The 21806-nt window shown below is 43.8% G+C and overlaps 1 protein-coding gene across 16 annotated transcripts in view; it reads left to right on the top strand.

Annotated features, from left to right (window-relative positions):
• The window catches only part of JADE1 (jade family PHD finger 1), a 153381-nt gene that overhangs the window by 127252 nt on the left and 4323 nt on the right, over positions 1-21806 (top strand). For 10 of the 16 annotated variants that reach the window (XM_054064474.1, XM_054064480.1, XM_054064472.1 and 7 more), the window contains 8 exons: positions 2475-2557; positions 6193-6350; positions 9937-10124; positions 13219-13430; positions 14880-15047; positions 15657-15773; positions 19314-19844; positions 21626-21743. In XM_054064474.1, the coding sequence (XP_053920449.1) occupies positions 2475-2557; positions 6193-6350; positions 9937-10124; positions 13219-13430; positions 14880-15047; positions 15657-15773; positions 19314-19844; positions 21626-21743 (1575 nt within the window). The remainder of the gene's footprint in view (positions 1-2474; positions 2558-6192; positions 6351-9936; positions 10125-13218; positions 13431-14879; positions 15048-15656; positions 15774-19313; positions 19845-21625; positions 21744-21806) is intronic. The other 6 variants (XM_054064485.1, XM_054064484.1, XM_054064486.1 and 3 more) reach the window with 1 other exon arrangement.

Below are 21806 nucleotides of genomic sequence, written 5' to 3'. Positions count from 1 at the left end.
TTTGGTGCTAAGATTTGACTTTTCATGTTGTGTAACAGAGTAGTTAATGGAGTAGTTAATCCGGTGGCCTAGCCCATGTGTACAAGGACTGTGCCTGAAATCAAAAGTACACATTTAAGGCACTGTTTCTTACGTGTAGCATGTGCAGATGACACAGGAAAGGAATGGAGATGGGAGATACGGTAGGGATCATTTTACTTGTAACCTTTGTAGCTTGGCTGTGACATGAGACAGACCTGGAAATCCATATTTTAATACCCTCATGAAAAAAATAGAAGCCAGTATACTTGCTTTCTTATCTTTAGTTTATGGTAAGTTATCATCAGACCTGAATTACAGCACATGGGTAAAGATGCAGACCAATTGTAATTGAGGCCTCCAGACTCACTAGCTCGTCTCTCACAGAAACATCAAACACCACTTGTTCTTAATTCGTCATCTTGTGTGCAGGCTTTATCCCCCAGACCCAACACTGTGAAGCTGCTCAGATCCACAAAGGAATTGGGCATTTCAGCAGTGGTCTAACCAGATGAATACCTCAGGGCAGGCAGGCAATTAGCCATTAATGTCTCCCTGATGGAAAACACCAGAACCCACAAGAACTGAATACTCATCTGTGTGGCTTCTTACGTGGTCTGTGTCTTCTAGTGGGTGTGTTGATTAAAGAGTTTAAAATATTAGTAATCGCTTCGTTATATTGCAGGAAAATTGTGGTTTTCTGTCATGAATTTTAGCTGTGCATCTGCCACTTTTTGAGAGATTTCAGTTGTTTCCCTTTGACTTTTTTAGGCTGAGTTTGGGTCCAAGCTGATAGGAGTCTCAGAAGAGGCTTATACTGCTGCTTGTGGTTTTTTGTTTTAGTTTTCAAGAGAACATTTAAATGAAGTGGTAGTTAAATGATCCTAAGAGACTGGCTTTCTGCACACATCAGTAAATGGTAGTCATGTTTTTCCTTTATTTTGTCCTTCACGGAAACAGAAAATTGTAATTCTGAAATATAGGGGTATAGGAGAAGTGCCCATGACTTTTAAAAAATCCTTCAGATCACCAACTTTTATATTAAAACATTAATATTTGCTTAAAGTGATCTTTTCTGTATTCTTACCTCAGAAGGTAAGGTCTTTAGCTCTTTCCTGTGTACCTTGTTTATATTTTGACCACTGAGCGTGTTCTTCGTATTGTCTGTTGTTCGCTGTTGTGAACAGAGTGGGTTGCACTGGGGCAGATTCCTTGGTGTATTACTAACTGAAAAGAGAAAGTGTAACTACAACGTAATTAATTCTCCTGGTGACTACTTATTCAGTTGTATCTTTACAATGACGGTCTTGGGTGGTCACTTCACTTTGAAAACAGTTTCTGTTTTTAATAGAGAACTTATCCCATCATATGCAGTCTGGTTTTGTGCTTTCTGATGAGAGGCGATGTTGCTCTTATGGACTGTAGGCTTCCACTTTTTACTCCTAGCATCTATGTGCACAGGCAGTGAAGAAATAAGTGGTGTGGGAAGGCCTTTGCATTGGTTCTGTTTTTATTTGTCTACAATTAATGCCTCGAGTGGCAAAATCTGTGTTCATCCATCACAGTTCACTGTGTAGGTCCTAGCTTCCCTGTCATATTGACCTTATTACAAGTCCTTCATCTCTCTGGCCACTGAGAATTTATTGGCCTTTTTTTTTTCATTACTGCTGTGGAAAATACCTGCTGTCCCTGTAAATCTTACTGAATTCAAAGGAATTGATTTGCACAGGTATAATATACTCCAGTGTCAAAGCACTGCCTTGTCAGTGGAGGGTAGATTCTCTCTTCCTGTTCTCCTGTTATAATATTTCTGCAAGCTGACAGAGTCGCTGTCAAAAGGTTTTGAGGCAAAAAGGTATAATTTCTTTGGAATGTAATGAATAATTATGCAGACAAAAATAGTACAACCACACAGAGAGATTTGCTCAGGAGAGGAGACAACAGCTTGTTCTGTGGGTCTGCTCTGTGTGCGTGGCAGCGTGCTTCATTTTGAGAAAGTAAAAAATTGGGTATCTGATACAGGTGCTTAAGACATCAATACATTAACTTCAAAGAGCACATCTCAGGCTGTCGGTAGACCTCCTGGTCAGTTAGAAATCTGCAGAAAATGATTTACTGATTCTCAAAGGGAAGCATTTTATGAGGCAGCTATCTTCAGCTGCTGAGTGGAAGGTCAGTGAGTGCAGTGCAGCCAATACGGGCCTGTATCAGTGGAAAATTGTAAACAAAACAGAGCCAGGAGAGTGATTGCAGAAGTTTACAACTGAGTAACTTTATATTTTCTAGTTCATTTTGAGAAGGGTCTTCTGGAGGTTTGGCATAGCAGCCTGTCTCTGACTTGCCTCGCTCGTGTAGTCCCACTGAAGTCAATTGTCTGCCTTGGGCATTCGGGGAGTGCAAAGGCTTTCATTGACAGATGGCAGTGGAGTCTGCAAATGATCATTTCTGTGTCCTAGGTCTGTCCACCTGGTCCCAGCATTCCAGATCTCGACATCGGAGAACTTCGTGTTCCAGACATGAAGATCGAAAACCTTCTGAGGTACTTGTGGAATTTGATTCACATTTGGTTATGTCTATCAAACACAAAGCTGTATACATGTTATGCTAGTGGATCCTTTTCTTGTGATTTGCATTTTCTTTCCTTTTTGCTACATTTTAGGTGGCACCTGCTCCCCACTTTCCCACCTTTTTCTTATTTGCCAGGAGGTCAGGGAGTTCAGCAGTTGGCACAGCCGCTGTCAGCACCAGTTTTGATCTGTGGATTTTGTTATAGTCTGACACCCATTCAACATAGCTGTGGAGTCTTTCTTCTAGTATTTTAGGCATCAGGTTTTATTTGTAGCTTGATTTGTTAACAGTGAAAATTTATATTAGGTGCATTTATTTCATAGTTGGTATTGGGTCTTGGCATGTGGTCTTTTGTTAGAGTGCTTGTCAAACTAAAAATCTACTTCCTGACAGTTCTGTTTGGCTTAGTGCTTTGAGGAAACCATGTCAAGGGAGATATAAATCTTTATACTTTAGGACGGATCAACTGTTGGTAAGACATAAATGTGATCCAGTTCTTTAGAAATATTCTTGCTGAATCTCCCTATCTTCAGGCAAATACTGCGCTGTGGACTTTGTAGAGGCTGCAAAGAAAGGATTTGCTTTGGGAGATGGAATTTCTTCATTTAATGCACTTGCCCAATACATGTGTTTCTGCTGCATTAGTAAGTGATTGATGTTGAGAAAAAACCCACGCTTTATGAATCCCCCCAGGGACAGTAAATAGACCTGAGTCCCAGAGAGTAGTTTTCACAAAAAAAAAAATCCCGTTCATTGTAAACTACACCTGGTACTGGTGGTTTCCATTCTTCTTTTTAGATTGTTGGCTGTTAAAGACCTTTTTTTTTTTTTGTAAATGTGGAGACCTCTGGTGAATTTATTCTTGCTGATGATAAGCTTGCTTTCCTTAGTTATCTATAGTACCTCCTTTAGAAGCAGCCCCTTAATCCTAGTTTTGAGAGCTACCTCATAAAAGGCCATTAAGAAATAATCTGAGACAATTATGAATCTTGCTGTTGTTTGTTGTGTGCTTCTGCTTCTCCTCTCTCTTTCCTTGCATTTGTTTTCAGAATCTTGGCAGTTTTGTACTGTTCTGTCTCGTTTTCTCAGCCTGGATGGACTTCACATATACTTCCCTTCAGCTCTGTTCCACAGTCTCTTCCCTTCCTCCCTCCGTTTGTGTTGTCTCTCCTCACCACAGCACACTGTTCTGATGATCAGTGTGCTGGCAGAAAAGTGACACTTGCTAAACTCCCCGGGTGAAATCCTGGTCTCATTGAAGTTGGTGGCAAAATTCCCATTGACTTCAGCGTGGCCAGGGTTTCACCCTTTAGCTTTGAAGTGTTCAGTGCTTCTGAGAGCCAGCACTTCTGTAAGCTCCGCTTTGCTCCAGGCAGTCTAATTGCATCAGAAATTAGAGCAGAAAGAATGGTGTCACAGGGCCACTGGCCTGGGAAGGACTTGCTTGCTTGTCAGGTGCTGCATTAGCTTGACTTTTGAGGGAATGCTGTGACAAATTTATCCGAGAGCCTGAGTTACTTTGGCTTTCAGACTGAGCAAGTTTTGCATCCCAATTTATACTATCAGTCTTCTTTTCATTTGGCATTCGATGCCTGTAATTCAGATCACTTAGAAGTGCAGAATCCCCCGGCCAGCTGTGCTTGCTCAGTTTGTGAGCCAGTTTACTTTGTGGCTTATATTTTTTCTTGATTGGAGCCTCACAGGACTTGTAATTGGATTGTTTAAAACATTTCATTATATTTCATTACCTGAGTTTGCACTTTCCTTCATATGGTAATGATATTCTTTATTTTTTTTAACGTGGGCAGTTTTTCTGGACACGTCAAGACAAGTGTGAAGCGAAAACCAAGTGTTCAAGGCCAGGCTGGATGGGACCTTGAGCAGCCTGCGCTGGTGGGAGGTGTCCCTGCCCATGGCAGGGGGTTGGAACTGGATGAGCTTTAAGGTCCCTGCCGACCCAAACTATTCTATGATTTTATGAAAAAAAAAGTAATGATTTTATGCTATTTTTATGACAGAACCAGAGTAGAACCAGAAACATACTGAGTCAGAAAAAGGATGATGTCTGTTTGTTGGGAAAGAGGAGAGGTTTCAAGATGTGAAATATTTTCAGAAGTACAACTCTGAAATATTCTCAGAAGTGCAATTAACTGTCATGTTTACTGCTTCCCTAAAATACTTCCCCAGAATTGTAGGGAATTGATTGAGATATCAGGGACGTGAGTAGTGTGTGACCAAAATGGCTATCTTGTTTAGCACTCTGTATAGATCTGGTTCTTCCTTAGCCAGGTGCAACAACTGGCTGGAGCGAACACAGACCACCATGGCCACTGTTTGGGACTGGGAGGTTGTGTCCCTTTGCCCCCTTAGCAGCCAGTAGGAGAAATTGAGAGCACTGCCCTCATCATCTGTCTTTTCCTTTGTCACTGTGCACCGTTGGGCTGGGTGCGCGTTTTACTGCCCGCCACAAACCGAGAGGTCCGCAGGGGAACTTATCCTTAAGATATTGCCTATCTTCATCTTGTGCTGATGGTGCTTATTTTCTCTCACCTTGTTGCTTTTTAACCCTTTCATTTGAATGTGGATATCGGATAGTTAAAAACCTGTGGCTGTGGAAGTGAGGAGTGCCGAGTGCAGTTGCCGTAATCTCCCGTAGCCTTGGCCTTCCAGGGAGAGCGAGGTGGGGAGAGATGGAAGCTGTATAAACAAGCATGGGCTTGTTGTTCTGATGCCTGTGATAGCACCCTTTGCTTTCTGCCATGCTGACAGGCAGCGGCAAGCCAAGCTGAAGCTGCCACAGCATTACCACAGCATGCCCACTACATGAATCCCTTTTTATTTCCTTCTGTAGCATGTTGAAAACAGTATCGCTGCTTGTTTATGGCTGCTAACCCCAAAATTGCCACACATTCTGCTCGTTTTAGAGGTGGATGCCTTTGCAAAAGCAAAGTAAAATTACAGCTGGGGTGCAGAAGCGTCTGTGGCTGATGGAATAACAAGCACCTGTGGCGAACAGGGAGCTGCCACCAGAATCTCAGTTTGGGTCTTACTTTATTTGATCTTCTGTGTTGTTTTTTTAAATACTTGCGCAAAGAGTCATCTCCTTACAATTTCCTCTTGCGGCTGGTCATGTTAGTCACACCTTGTTTTCTACCACAGGGAATTTCTAGAATGCCTTCAGATTAGTCAGAGCTCCAATAATTCAAAAAAAGAAAAAAAAAAAAAACCAACCAAAAATCTTGGAACAAAAAGGAGTCTTCCTTGTGCTGCTGTTTTAAGACTCAAACCTCCTGCAGCTTTTATTGAAGCCAAAAGGGAGGTAAAAGTGGGTAATGCCTTTAGCACGATGTCTCCCGTGCAGGGGTAGCGCCAGGACTTGTAGTAGAGTAAGCTGGAAGCTGTTCTCAGTATTTGCACCTTCAGCCACCCCTTCCCTTGCCATGAAGCTCAACTTCTGTCCTGCAGTGGGCTGGGTTTAGTTCCTTGTTGGTACAGTGACCTTGTTACACACTGTGCTCCATGGTTACCCTGAAGCTGTGAATCATAGAGTGTAAATATCAAATGTCAGTCTCTCTATTTTTTTTCTCTTGGTCGCTCTCTTTGCAGGTGTTCAGAACGGACCTGATCACTGCCATGAAGTTACATGACTCCTTCCAGCTGAACCCTGATGAATACTATGTGCTGGCAGACCCCTGGAGGCAGGAGTGGGAAAAGGGAGTTCAGGTGCCAGTTAGCCCAGGGACCATCCCAGAACCAGTAGCCAGGTATAGTTTGGAGGAATGCAAACAAATACATGTGCGTTTATGCTAGCATCTTGTGTCTACATTGCCTTGGCTTCCTGAGCTTTATTCCACAGTGCCTAGCTAGAAAGGTCTGGGTTCTCAGAGACGCAAGAGCAACCTGCCTCAGCTTTTTGAATGGTTGGAGAGGTCAGTAGTCAGGCCTGTTCTGCCTGTGTGTTGAAATATGAACATCAGAGAATCATTTTTGGCATTTTATTAGGATGGAGTGTGATGGCAGAAACTTAAAAATAGATTCTATTTTAAGCCCAGACTTGACCTCATTCAGCATTGCTGGAAGAGCCCTTGTCTGATGCTTTGTGTGCTTAGTTCCAAGCTGTAGGTTCCTTTCCAGGAACAGTGAGACAAGCCATACTTAAGGGCTAAAGTAAATGCTACGTTTTTTTTTTTGTTTCATGTTATTTCTTTGGTTGTTTCATTTATTTAGGAGCTTGTTTGTTGTACTACATTTCAACTGTTTTAAGAACCATCCGGATGTGCATGTAACTAAATACATGAATGTGAGATTTTCTAGCTCTAATCCAAGAAAGTCTTGTTTTCCTTAGCTTGTTTCTTACACTTGGATGCTGTTATATGTTTCAAATTAAGCAGTACAGTTGTTCAGGCAGGAGCGTGCTGCAGCCTGTCTATCTGTTTTGTCCTTAGTTGGCCTAGGGGTTGGAAAAAGTTGAGAAGAACAAGAATTATTGCTATTTAATCATACTAGATGTCTTTGATTAAGTCCAGCACTGGACCCACCAGTGCTTTTGGGGCCAGAACAGCCCGAGCTCTGATACACAGCAAACAATTCCGAGTGATGCTACGCTGCTTCTGTTAGGTCTGCCTCTGCCAGCTCTAACATTGGAGTAGGGGGGACCACAGGAATGTTTGTTAGTGATTTTTGTGTTCTGTGTAGCAAACTGCGACCCCCCCCCCTAGGTCTGTACAATGAGGAACTTAACTGCACATCAGGTAAACTCTTTCTTTCCTTATGAAGGATTGGACCTGGAGCTCCAAGGAACACTTGGTGCTTTCTCCTCTGCTGTGCAGTTTAGAACATGGGAGCACACTGTTCACCTGCAGTACTCCACAGTGACCTTGCCCAGTTCCTACATAAACACACACACATTGTACACATGTACTCACATTGTCTTCTCACTGCTTCTCTTTCAAGCATCTTCCAAGGCTGCAGGAGGGCCAGGACACCTGTGGGCTTTAGCAGAGGGATACTTTCCAGAGTGTCCCCTTCCCAAGGAGGTGATTTGGTGGCTCGATCAGCACCAGGTACTCAGGAGAGAGCTTTTCTCTGCCTATGGCCCACAGAGTTGTTGCTCTAAATTTAAGATATTAAAAGTGTTAGGGAAAGAAGGCACTTGCAGTTGTAGACATCAGCAACAGGAGGCACCACTCTTTTTTTTAATAGCTGAGCTGTCTTGTATGGGCCTACTGGTGAGCACTTGCTGGTCAGAAGGGCTCTGACACCCAATTATAATCCTGTTGACCCTCTCACGAAACACTTGGAGAGCCCTGTCGTGCTGGTGCTGGAGTGCTGGAACTGTTCTCTGCCAAACTTTGGGAAAGGAGGGAGATGTTCTGTATATGGAGTTGGCAAGAGTCAAACAGTAGCTGGTGTAGAGCAGAAGGAAAATACAGTGCAGAGAGCTGATGCTAATGAAGTACAGAATAAGGGGGTTTGGCTTTATAGTGACCGATCAGGGCAGCAGGAGTAGGTCCAGAGGTGTGGAGCCTGCGAGTCTGTGTGATGATAAAACGTAAGCATGTAGTCAGATGGACAGTTGAGTGGAATGAGGTTTTTGGTATGTAGTAAGTGGTTTTTTTTTAACTTCTACCTGTCACAAAAAATAAAGAGATGAAGGTGATTTGTTTTGAAGGCAAACCACCTGTGCTTATTCCTTCTGTGCCACTACAGTGGTGTTTAGACAGTAAGTGCACACTGCTGCCCAGACGTTGTGACTTCCACATGGAGAGAGACTCTGGAGAGCTTTAAAGTAGTTTAAAGTAGTTTCCCTGTGAGATGTAGTAGTCTGTAATATTTTAATACCCTGCAGTCTAACCAGGAACAGTTTGAGCAGTGCACTTAGCCTGGCAAGGTTATTCAAGTTCGTATTCTTCCACAGTCTCCCCCTGCACCTCCAAAGAACCAAGTTCAGCCATTGGGCCTTATCCACTGTTTCTCAGATTACTGTCTGACATGAGCCAGGTGAGAGGAAGATTTAGAGCTGTGCAGGAAACTAAAATAGGTGGAGGGTTTTCTGAGATCTGTGTGTGCTGATACAGTAGTGGCAGCTCAGGGTCTTCTGGCAGGCAGAGGAGGAGTTAGCACGAAGCTTAGGGTGGAGGATATCCTGCTTCTTGTGGAGCTTCGGCTATTCCCAACAGAAAGTTATGTCTGCATGGAGTGGTGCCATCTCCTCCCTTGCAGCACAGAAAATCCTCAGTGCTGGTGCTGCAGAAGCAGTCATTTGGCAGCGTGGCCTTTCGCTCCTGGAGGTACCAGTGATACATCATGAAGCAGGCTTCACCCAAAGTGAATTTCAGGGAGTGCAGTTAGATAAGAGAAGGTGCAGGGTCGTCTGCTGAGAGAACCACACTGCAGGTGGACTGACAGAGTTATCTCGCTGTTTAGAGGCAAGTCACCAGCCTGCCAGTGGAATGACTGCCATCCTTTGTGAACTGGGCAGCTTTGCCCCCAGTTCCTGGCTTTGCAAAGTTGCAGCATGGCAGGAATCTGACCTAGAATGAGTTATGTGCTGTAGGTAGCTTACTAATTCCTGAACCAGTGCCTGTGGTCGAACAAAATTGCAGTTGGCTTGCAGTTAAAATGTGCTTTCATAGTTGGTTGTTGGCCAGCTGGAGCCTTCGAAACCTGAGAAAAGGTAGTTTCAGCTGCAGCTGATCAATATTAGGACTTGGCCCAGTGTGACACTAATGATTGTGAAAGAGGGAATGCAGACCCAGAATGCCAGAGCTTGGATCTGTTTGGGTAAGTGAAGGTGAAGGTAGTGCAAATCACTGGTTTTCTGGGGAAAGATCTTCTGAATTTCACAAAGACGGCAGTTTTGCGCTGCACACACACACACAAAATTAAAAGAAACATTCTGTGAAAAGGAAACCTCAAATGTAGTGGGAAATACTATATTTTCCTTGAATTTTCTTGATCATGGGATTGTAGTTAAAACAGATAGATTTTAGAAAATTTTCAAACAGAATTTACCATCTGTGTATGGCAGCCATCACTACGTCAATGAGCTGTTCCTACTCTAGCCTTAAACAAGTATGACTTTCAGGTAAGAGTCAGCCTGGCTCTGTCCTCTAATATTTTTGTTTAGAATTCTGGTAATGAATTGGGTTTCTATACAACTCCAATTAATTTCTTATAATACCGCCAGTCTGTTACGAAAATGCACTGTGCTGTTTTCCCGTTTCAGCGGTGCAAGGTGGTTGCTTTAGATGATTGTTGGCCACTTCCAATGAGGCATTTTGGATTTTCTAGAAACAAATACTGTCAGCAACCCAGTGAACCTGATGTCTACTTGTCTGTTTGTTTTAGGATTGTATCTGAGACGAAAGCAGTCACATTTACGCGTCCGAGGAAGTACATTGTTTCGTCAGGTTTGGAGCCTCCAGAGCTGGGCTACGTTGACATTCGAACCTTAGCAGACAGCGTCTGTCGTTACGATCTCAATGATGTGGACGTAGCGTGGTTGCAACTTGCCAATGAAGAATTCAAAGAAATGGGTGAGCAATGAGTGCTGATAGTGTTGTTTTTCTTGTTTTTTTAAAGCTAGCAACCTTAAGAATAATTTAGGGAGGGCAGCATTGGTCAGAGATGATAGAGGTATGATGAGATAGCAGTCACATGAGTTGGGATAGCCATGGGAAACCAGACGGGATGGGAATAAGCACTAAGATATATCCCTTCATAACTGCTGAGGTGTTTGCTCTTAGACCAGGTCAGGTTAGGGCTGTGCAGGAGACTGAAAGAGGTGGAGAGTTTACTGTGTCGGCAGATGGAATAGCAACAGATCAGGATCTTGTGACAGGAGGAGGAGTTAACGCGTTGGAGCTTAGATGGGGTCTTTTTGTTCTGCTGCTTTGTATTATACAAGGGAATTCTCACAAAGCTTCCATCAAGGTCCTCGAAGAGAACATCAGAAAGACCATTCAGGAGGATTTTCCAGTTAATCCTTTATTAATGTATCTATTTTTCTCTGCGTCACATACCTGTATCATCTTTTTAGCTGCTGGTGGTCAGTGCAGAGAAGGTGGCCAAGGAGTCTTGGCGGAGGTCTATAACACCCATGCCAGCTGAATTGTGCAGGGAGTGAGAGAGCAAGGAATTCCTGCAGTGATGTATTGGAGGAACCTCCTGACCTTACTGTGACCATGTGCTCCATTTCCAAAGCAGAAGGAGAAGCAGTCACAAGCAGAGCAACTGTTCCCTTTTCTGCAGGACAGCTTTTGTGTGGGAAGGGGCAGGGCAGCAGAGCAAGAACAAGAACACTTCTTTGGTAAGGCGTATGCTTCAGGACTGGATTTCAGTGGAACTGAAGAGGATGTAGGTCAGCATGGAACTTCTGCCCCATTGTTTAGATAAGGGAAAGATGCTGTGCCAGACGGAAGAGGTTTGGATGTGTTGGTGAACACTGTTTTTTGTTTTAGCGTTGTGGCAGTTCCCTTGCTTTGGCTTACACTTTAGCCATATGGGTTTTACTTGGCTGTAGCCTGATACGGTCTTGCTCAAGACCTGGTAAACCACAAACAGACCATTTATAACATTTGCTACGCATTTATAACGCATTTGTTCCACTGGAGTGTGAGTAGTTTTAGCGATAAAGTGCACGAGAGGGGCTGTTCGTTGTGCAGGTGTGTATGTGTGCGTGAAGTTCTGCCTGTGATAGCCATTCTGCTACACCAACGTAACCTTCACATGTTGCACACGAAACACTGAACAGATAGTTTGACAGATCAGACCTTCGCTATTGTGTTTTGGTGTAGTTTCTTGTAGTTAGTTTGCCCGAATCTTTATCCACTCAGCTTTGCTGTGCACAGAGGGAAGGAAATGCTCCTGTCAGTAGCAGGCAGGGCATTGTGTGTCTTGAAATGCGTACAGATGTGCTCTGTCAAGACACTGCGCTCTACAGATACTGTTAATGGACATTGTAAAAGTGAGATACTTCCTGATCTGCAGCTGTTGCGCTTCTTTTAAGGTGTCCCTGCAGCTGTGAATTCCCTGTGTTTTCTTTGATACCTGTTGGAGTGCTTCTGGTACTGAAAGTGTATGTTCTATCTTCAAAAGAATCAATGTAAATGTTTGCACTGAAGCCGCATCCCCTTGATTCCCTTTTTTTAATCCTTATAAATGCAGTCAGTGAGGTATTTCTAAGGGTTTCTTATAAAGTGGCAGCAATCATGAGGTTAGAATTTAGCTGTAAACTGGTCTAAAACCTGCCATCACCTGCCTTGCTGGTGCAGTATTTCTGGGCTGCAGGGCAAAATGCACTCTTTTTCATCAGCAGGAGTTTGGATGTTCCCGCTTGCTACATTTCAGCTGCTCAGGTTGGTCATATGGGATCTGTTGATCTCTGCTGCAAGGATTTACCCGTCAGTAAGGGAAGCTGGAAGTGCTTTTTTAGAGTGGTTGTCTGCTGATCTGGGAGAGCTGGAGAGACTTTTTCTTCTTATTTTTCTGAAACTTGTGGCTCAGTTGTTCACAGGCAGAGCCAAAGGGAGGATTTTCTTGTTAAAACACACATCATGATGTTGCCATCTTCTGTGTGTCACAGTAAATGTTGGGCATTGGAGCAAAAGCAGGATATCCTAAGCCTACGCTTTGTTGTAGTGATTTAAATATATGGAAATTCTTGTGCTAGACTGACTTAATGAGAGGCTGACTGTTTGCAGTAGCTTTCCTGGTTTTACAGATGTTTATGTGGCATGATGTTGTGGTGCAGGTTGCTGGAGTACCAGCTTAGAAGCTTTGGAGCCAGCTCAGCGTCACAGCAACTGAGAGGTGGAAGCCAGAGCGGGATACACTGTGCTCTTGTCTGATTTTTTTCCTCCTGCTTCCATGATAGATCCTTTTTAAGGTCTATAACAGTAATATAATACAATTAACAAATTTAAATTATAGAATACGATAATGGAATCAGCCTGTAGCTGTGATGTCATGAGTAGTTTTCTGGTGGATGCTGTTTGAAACAATCAAATTCCAGATTAGATGTTGCATTTATTTATTGTCCCAGATTTGATGTTGCATTTAGTATAACTCTGGTTTTCACTTCTTAGTACAAAGGAATTTATTGGTGTAGGAGGAGCTGGTGGAGATCTCAGTTGGAGTTGTAAAAAACCAACAGCTGTTGTTAGAAACTGTGAGTTTGCTACGAGTATCAGAGCAGATTTTGTCATTTTTCCCCCCTTCACCCCCATCACTTTGGGTTCAAAACACTCTCAGATCTATCACCAAAGAGTCCGCATCTGGGCTGCAAAACTAAAGCAGAAGCCATAGAGAGCGCTGTCCTGGAGTTAAAAATAAGAGCAAGACAAGAAAGCCAAAATCAGTTCATAAAAGTTATTCTCGGGATTTAGAAAGGTTGGTTTGGATGCTCCACTTCTATTAGTTCAGTATAGTTGTAAGATTGCTTTGACTTTTCTTTTTTTACAGTTTTCTACAGTCTCCCTAATTTATGTTGGAATAGGTGTGATTGTTTAGGAATGACAGGTGTGTGTGTGTGGGCCGGCTGTGTCTCCTCAGCTGTTAAAGAAGCTGGAGTTGTGTGTGGCCGTGGTTATCACTCTTTCCTTTAAATAAGTAATGACTCCTCTTTCCCAGGGATGCCTGAGCTGGATGAGTACACGATGGAAAGGGTCATAGAGGAGTTTGAACAACGATGCTATGATAACATGAATCATGCTATTGAGACGGAAGAAGGACTTGGGATTGAGTATGATGAAGATGTTGTCTGTGATGTCTGTCAGTCTCCAGATGGAGAAGACGGCAACGAAATGGTGTTTTGTGACAAATGCAACATTTGCGTGCACCAGGTACGGTGGCCAGGGCACAGCAGGGGGTGTGGGGATGGTGACAGGAACTTTTCCAAACCATTAAAGATAAAAGGTTGGATTTTTTTCCAGTGACAGACATCGATCTGTTAAGCTCTTGCAGAGTTCACCACCGAGTGGCGGGATGAATTCAGATTGTGTAATTGAGGAGAATTGTTACACGTAGCTCTAGAAACGTCATGCTAAGAGGGTTAGAGGTGGGATTGTGTGGGTGTGGCAGTAGTTACAAGATGAGGAGGAGCCTCCCCAAGCATACTGTGCATACTGTGGTGTGCTCTCGCCTGTCATCTCTCCTTGTATCCTTTTCCTCTCTCTCTGCACACCGTGGGGCTGACGCACCCCTGCTGTTGGCAGCTTATCCTCAGCAGAGAGGGGAAAAAGGAACTTCCAGGCTGTCAGTAGGGACGCAGGTAGGGCTTATTCTAGTTATTTTATTTTGATTTAATAGGGAACCCACTGACCTGACCTGAGCTACTGAAGCGCTACTGTTTGCCACCTTTTTGGGACAGTCTTCTTAGCGTGAAAGAATAGATACAATTTTAGTGTATCTGTTTTTGCAGAGGCTTCTTAGTGGCAGATGCCTTCCTGTCGGCCTGTCCTTCCTTCCCAGCTTTGAGAAGTTTGCTTTCTCATTCAGTGTTCCAAAAACCGTGTTGTCTGATGAGCAAGAATAGCATTTTCTTGCATGTGTTACTTAAATAAATTTATACTAATGACAAAGACATACACCTATGGCAGCTGTAAGGTATGTGTGGCTGTCTTGAGGATACTTAGTAAAGTGGACACTTCTAGACCTGCAGTGCTTTTCTGATCCTTAGCCTCTAATCACATCAAATCTGAAACTTAGGAGGGTTAAAATCAACAGTAATTTGGAGGGAGGTCTCCATAAAGATGCAGTCTTCTGAAAAAAGTGATCTTAATTAGTGGCTGTTCTGCACTTTCCCCTCTGAATAAGAAGTAAACCCCAATGCTTTGGAGTAACAATGAGTGTTGCACAGCAGAGCTCTTGAATTGATGGTTCTTACCACCGTTAGGTACAGTCCAGTTTTTGCTACTTGTAGTCGTTGTGATCCGGAACTCACTGCCAAGCTCACTGCTGGCAGTGTAATCTGTCAGGAGTCCCCTTGCTCTCTAGGCTGGCAAACACATTCTTCATTTTCCCAATGGAAGTGGGCAGTGTTTGTTTTTTTCCACTAACAGCTAGTTGTGACTTCTGCTGCTTTCAATGAAAGATCTTTAGTGGGATTGAATGGAAAATGTGGTTGGTGACGTTTATGAAAGCATCCTGAGAACCCCCCCAAGCTTGTGTTTCCGTAGTGTTGGAATTCCATGAAGAACACTTTAGAAGTTGTGAGAGGCTACATGTAAACAGCTAACAAGTAACAGAAATGCACGTTTCCTTTGTTTCTTTTTCTGTAAATGGGAACACAGGCATGTTACGGGATCCTGAAGGTGCCGGAGGGCAGCTGGCTGTGCCGGACCTGTGCGCTCGGCGTTCAGCCCAAGTGTTTGCTGTGTCCTAAGAAGGGTGGGGCCATGAAACCAACCCGGAGCGGTACCAAGTGGGTCCACGTTAGCTGTGCTCTGTGGATTCCCGAGGTAGGTGCTTATCCTCTGGGAGTTTAGGGCCGCAGTGATTCTGGGAGAGAAGAAATCCGTGAAAGACATTGTTCAGATGTTGGTTGGCCTCATGCATGTTGCTGCACTAAGTGTAGCACCTACGCGGTACTTCTTAGGTGGACAGTACAGAAGGCATCAGTCAGATGTAAAGGCTGGCAGGACGAAGCATCATCTATAAAGGAAGTAATTATGTTACCTTTGTCAATCAAAATTAGGCCTTCGCTGCTGGCAAAGCTAATTTAACAAGCACAAAGTGCTGTTTTATTTGGTAAACAGAACATTAAAGGTGAACCAGGAGGGTTTGGATGTGGCAGTGAGAATTCCTCTGGGTTCTCATAATCAGAATATTCATCCTGCATGAGTTTAAATTGGAGGGCTTCACTTTGAAACCATTGTGTGCATGCAGTGAGGAACCAAGTGTTTTAAAAAAGGAATTTTAATTTTTTAAGTTCCTTATAAACTGACGAACTTGGACTGTGCTAATTTTGCATGCGCACACAAGGAATTTCATTTCTTTTATAAAATTGTTTCCTTTTTCAGTTAACAGTGTAACAGTCATGCTGTGATTTTTAACCTTTGTTCTCTTAGGTGAGCATTGGAAGCCCAGAAAAGATGGAGCCTATTACGAAGGTTTCCCACATTCCCAGCAGTAGGTGGGCACTGGTGTGCAGCCTTTGCAATGAGAAAGTCGGAGCATCTATCCAGGTAATTTAATCACTCAAATGTCCTTCTGTTTTGTTTTGTCAGCTTTTAGTGGATATACCCAATGTCTATTCACAGTAAGTTTTCTTTGATTTCCTGTTTGTTACTATTATGGGCTTAATTGCACACAAAGTGCTTTTGAATCTTAGTGTGCTCTTACTTTCTAGTAAAATTTTAATAATAATAGCCAGGTCACCCTGTAAGACTTCCCTGGTTTGTACAGAGAAATCGGATACACTGGTATGTTGATTCATACACCAAAATAAGACTTAAATGTTGTTGAGGAGAGGAAAAAACCCCTGCATTTCTGTGATCTACCACATACAAACACAGAGCATAAATACTAGAAGTTTCTGTGCTGAAACCTGTCTGCTAGTGCCTATTTAGTGACTCCAAAGACAAGCTGGGTACCTCAGTGGTAGCTGAGTATTTTCGGTTACAACCTGCATTAGTAAGGTGCTGAGCATGCCCAGCTCTCGCTGCAGTGGGTGGCAGTGAACACCTTCACTTTGATAAAGCCAAGTTGGAGCTCTGAATTTGAAACATTTAGGTGCTACTTAGTGGACCATTTGGGCCATAACTGTTATCTTGTTGCTTTTAAGTTGCTGGGGAGAATATCTGATCGTTTAATATTAGGCTTTTTGAGCAGTAGGAAAGAAACCAATGGTTTGACTGGTTTACTCCGAGGCTCAAGCAAGCCACAAGCTGAGGAAACAAGCCCCATTTTCTCCATTCTGGAGCTCTTAGTGTTTCTAAGTGGAAACCCCTCCTGAGCGTGCCTTTCCCAGTTCACAGAATCATAGACTGGTTTGGGTTGGAAGGGACCTTAAAGCCCATCCAGTTCTAATTCCTCCCCTTTTCTAACACCTCCTACCAGCACAGGCTGCCCAAGGCCCCATCCAACCTGGCCTTGAACACCTCCAGGGATGGGGCAGCCACAGCTTCCCTGGGCAACCTGTGCCAGGGCCTCACCACCCCCAGCGTGAAGAATTTCTTCCTAATGTCTAATGTAAATCATCCCATTCCAATTTAAAGCTATTCCTCCTCATCCTGTCACTCCATGGCCTGTCCCTCCCCAGCTTTCTTGTAGCCCATTTAGGTACTGGAATAATTGTAAGAACAATTTTAAAGTCTAGAGAGATTGAGGAAACACATCACTGGGCCCCAGAGTTTTGAAGCAGGAGGTGCTCAGTTTCCTGAGACATGAGACAAAACTTTGATCTACCTTACGTGAGAACAAATGATGAGAGCAAGGAGAAGGGACACACTCGGGGCAATGTTGTGATTGTGTAGAAAAAGACAGTAAAACATAGCTTAGTCCTGTGGTAATGTTTTTCACCTGCAAAGTGCTTCAGACACCTCAGCAAAACAACCTTCAGAAAGGTCCCTGAGACAGATGGGGAGATGTTGCTGTCTCATAAGAAGTCTGAAGAAGTAGATTTCTTCCTGTTTTCTGGCTGGCCTAATGTTGGGGGATCCATGATGGCGAGACCAGCCCTAAGACAGGCATTTCTGAAGTCCTACACTTCGTTAAAACTAGGTTTTATCCATTTCCTTTTTGCCTCTGCTCCAAGTCATTTGATGAGGTTGCCAGAAAAAGCTGGAAACCAGCAGTGCAGCAGTAGTTCCAGGGAAACCCATCAGTCCGTTGATCGGTCTGGAGTTGAAGTCCACTTCAGGAATGTATGAAATAGTAGATGTTAAGTAGAGAAAATAAATCTGTCTGCAGCACATGAATTAGCAGTTGTAATAGCTCTTTGCAGGGCTGTCCCCTTCCTCTTGGCCACTCTCACGTAATTCAAACTGTTTGTCCGTTCCCCAGACCCGTTCTGAAGGGTAACTGACAGCAGTTCGAGTTGAACACTCGAGCATTTATGTGTGTTAGACTGCAGGGGAGAGGGAAGTGCCCTTCCCTAGTTCTTCTGCTCCCGCTTCTCCCCTTCTAGTGACCGCACAGGATGACGTGCAGGCATGGTGGCTGCCACTTCAGACAGCTCTGCACTTGAAATTAGGGGGAGAGGCAAAACAGAGGCAGTTTTGCCTCACATTTTATAGGAGTTGTGTATCATTAAAGCCAGCAGTGAGAAATACTTAGATCTGCGTTGTGAAGCACATTATACAAAGCCACTGCGATGGAAAGGAAGTGGCATTAACTGAGTGGACTGGGAGAGGGATCCTCCAGAGATGTTAGGAGATGTGCGTGATTAGAGAAGCCGGCAGCTGGAAGTTTGCGTCCGGCTGGGTGAGAGCAGCTGCAGTAAGCTGGGAAAACTGAGACTGAATATTCTCCCAGGTTCAGCAGATTTCCTTCCGATGGGACAGGCTTTCCCCTCTTCTCCTAATAAAACATGAGCTCCACTAAGAGCTGATTATTCTAAACGACAGCAGCTTGGAAACCATGGCCAAAGTCCTCTACTGTGCTGTGTGGTGTTCCAGCCTGGCTGCTTTTGCAGTGTTTTGTTAGTGAGAGGAAAGGGCAAGAGATGCTTTGGTATTTTTTAATTCCTTTTATCTGTTGATTTCATTAAAGACTGTTCATTTGAAACTGCTGCAGTGCAAACTCTGGTGTACCTTTTCGTGCCATCTGGCTGCTGAGCCAGCCTGAGCAGGAAAGCCCAGAGGAGAAAAATACTTGGCTTCTTTACAAAGTCCTGTATCCTAGTGCGATGCATTTCTCCTTAACATTAGATGACTTTGGTAAAGCACAGTTTTGTTTCCCCCCAGTTAACAGCACTAATGTTCATTTCCACTTTAAATTCTTTTTCACTGGAGGCAGATGTGTGACTTGATCCAAATGCACGTTTGGGTGTATATAAGCACACACATATATATATAGTTATATATATATAAATTTTGTGGCTGGTAATAGCTGTGACAGTGATCTGCAAGGGAAAGGTACATGGAATGGAAATGAAGACCTAAATCAGCTTTACCAGTGCTGCCCCCCATGACAGCTGGGTTCACTGGGAGGGAAGAAAAGTGACAAAAATTTGCATTTCCTGTTCTCCTCATCTCCCAGGCAAAGGCTGCAGTCAGTGATGGGGTGATTGATAAGAGATTTAATACCTGACATTATGAAATTGGGATCACAGGAAAAAGAATCCCTCTCGGTTGAGGGCTTTTGGGTAGTGTGGGTCCAGGTGCTGGGAAAGACTTTTAATTAAAAGTATCAGACTGGCCCGGAGCCACTAAGATGTTTTTCCCTCTCTCTCATGCTGGCACTGTCAAAAGGGGAATGTTTTCCCTTTGTGTAACACTGCCATATGCGAGCGGCTCCGGTGACGGGAAGAACGCTCCTCTTGTGGATTTGCTATTTATTGAATAGCACAACTGGGCTAGGGAGGGGTTAACCACTCCGTCCCACTGGGCCACTTGAGCCTGAAAGCACTAAATCGTAAACCTAATTAAAAGACAGCAAGGAAGTACACACAGCTCACAAGCGGAGTGTGGTGTTCTTCCAAAGGAGTCCTGGCTGCCCAAATAGTTTTAGGCAGCGTGGCTTCTGGAATTTATATTTGATTAATTTTTATTTCATTTCTGTAGTGTTCGGTGAAGAACTGCAGGACAGCCTTTCACGTCACCTGTGCATTTGACCGCGGCTTGGAGATGAAGACCATCCTGGCGGAGAACGATGAGGTGAAATTTAAGTCATACTGTCCCAAGCACAGCTCCACCAAGAAAGCGGATGATGAGACTTTTGGTGAAAGCCCAGGCCAGGAGAACGGGAATGGGATTCAGGACAGCTCTCTTCCTGCCCACATCGACCCTTTCCACAGCATGGATCAAAACCAGGAGGAGGCCCACAGGGTCAGCCTGCGCAAGCAAAAGCTCCAGCAGCTGGAGGACGAGTTCTATACATTTGTTGAGTCTTTGGAAGTGGCTAAAGTGTTGCGGCTGCCCGAGGAGCCAGTGGAATTTCTTTACCAGTACTGGAAGCTGAAGAGAAAAGCCAACTTCAATAAGCCTTTGATTACCCCAAAGAAGGATGAAGAGGACAATCTGGCCAAACGGGAGCAGGATGTTCTGTTCAGAAGACTGCAGCTCTTCACACACCTCCGGCAGGACCTAGAGCGGGTAAGTCATTGTGTGGCCTGTGCTTGTGCGCAGGGCGCTGGCCTTTGTTAGCTGAGTCTCCAAACTACGCCCTCAGTTATTTGCCCTTCCGTGCAGGCACCCCGTGCTGCATCTCAGCTCGAAGTTGTATTGTCAGAAAATACCATTAACACAGAACGTCTTTCGAGCACAGCGGTTACACCAGTTCCCTTTTCAAATACAGTGTGTGTTCACACAGCCAGCAGCTCTTGGCTTGTAGTGTCCAGTCTCCGTATGACTAGATCATCATATTTCCACTGACGCTTTTTTACTGATTGACACCAATGGCTGTGGAGTTTACTGTGACCCCCAGCCAGAGCTTTCTTAGCCTTTCAGGCCTTTTTCTGCTCTTTTTGCGTGATGCACAAGAAGGGAAAGATTACAAAACGTAACCTGGAGTGGATCTGTTGTTCACTGACACCACCTGGCAGGGTGATGTTTCATTGGGCTGTGTTGTAGGTTTGATATTCCACTCAGTTAGGTTTTGAATGTGTAAAGAACAGTTCAGTAGAATCAGCTTGGTGGCTTATCTTAGGTACATCTGATCCTGGAACAAACTGAATTCTTTCCCTTTGAAGTTTTTTGGGGATTAACTCATAGAGTTTAAGATACGTTAGAGCCAGAAAGAGGACTGAAATCATGGCAGTTTTTCACATTCTTAGTGTATGGCTCGTGTAGGAACCCTACCTCAGTCTCAGCAACCTGCGGGTGAACTACAGCCTCTCTTCCAGAACAGTATCTTGTCTTTAAATCAGGACAGCAGGTGCTCATGCATCTACTGTGTCCTTTGTAAAGGATCCTGGTGCCCAATTACTCTTCTAACAAATTGTTGCACATTTTCTATTGACTTTTTTTTCTAGTTGCACTTTCCAGGCCATGACCCTTCTCCAGCTCAGCTGACACAGCGGTTACCTAGCATGGATTTGTTTCTGCTCTGTGTGCTCATGATTTCTTTTAATTTTCTCTTTGATCAGCTAAATAAGTTAAGTTTGTCACAGTGTTCTCTGGATCCTAAATTACTCTAATTAAATTACACTTGTTCAATGGCTCCTCCTAAATGGTGGCGAGAGCAGCCTACGAGGCTGTAACCCGTAGGGCCCTGCGCCATATGCCGCTGCGCTGAACTGTGAGGAGTATTGGGAACACCCACACATCCTTCTCAGTGATCCCCTCGCCTGGGAGAGAAACCACTTAAGCTCTAGGAGGATGGTGGTTGTGAAACTTGTCACGTTTTAAGGACATAAATATAGTTTCTTCTAAAGCAACTCCCCGAGATAGTTAAAATTATGACTTCATTACTGTTTGCAGTCCCTGCCACTGCTGTTGTGCTGTGGCATGAAGCCGGCCAGCCTGTGTTTTGATCAATCCTACTGCAGGGTCATCAGACTGGTACTGTTGAATAGCTCTCTACATTTTCATGCTATTAAGTACTGTTTTCTGCTGTCTCTCAAAGAGTAAGAAGGAAAACCTTCTATTTAGGACTGAGAAGATTCAAGCATTTCTCTAGATTTCTTTTGTGTGTGTGTGTATAGATATGATTCAGGTGTTCACAGAAGTTACTTTAGTGCTGTAGGCCTCCCGAATCTGATGAAATAATGGTATAATTAAATGGTATTTAAGAAGTGTATTGAAGAAGGTTAGATTTAAATACATTACTAACTCATTTAACTGGTGTACACTACTGAATCTGTTAGAGTTAATTCAGTTTGACAACACTTTAGAACCACAATTCGTGTAAAACTCATCAACTTCATGTCTTCTAGGTGCGTAATCTTACTTACATGGTGACCCGAAGGGAAAAAATCAAGAGGTCTGTCTGCAAAGTTCAAGAACAGATATTTAATATCTACGCAAAGCAGTTGGAGCAAGAAAGAGTTTCAGGTATGCTTCAGTGTTACCCTTTTCCCACCAGACCACAGGCACAAGCAGTGAAAGGTTTGGTTA

This window comes from Cuculus canorus, chromosome 4, assembly GCF_017976375.1.
Source record: "Cuculus canorus isolate bCucCan1 chromosome 4, bCucCan1.pri, whole genome shotgun sequence".
Taxonomy (NCBI): Eukaryota; Metazoa; Chordata; class Aves; order Cuculiformes; family Cuculidae; genus Cuculus; species Cuculus canorus.
Note: the sequence above shows the minus strand (reverse complement) of the source record. Positions and strands in the feature narration are given on the sequence as shown.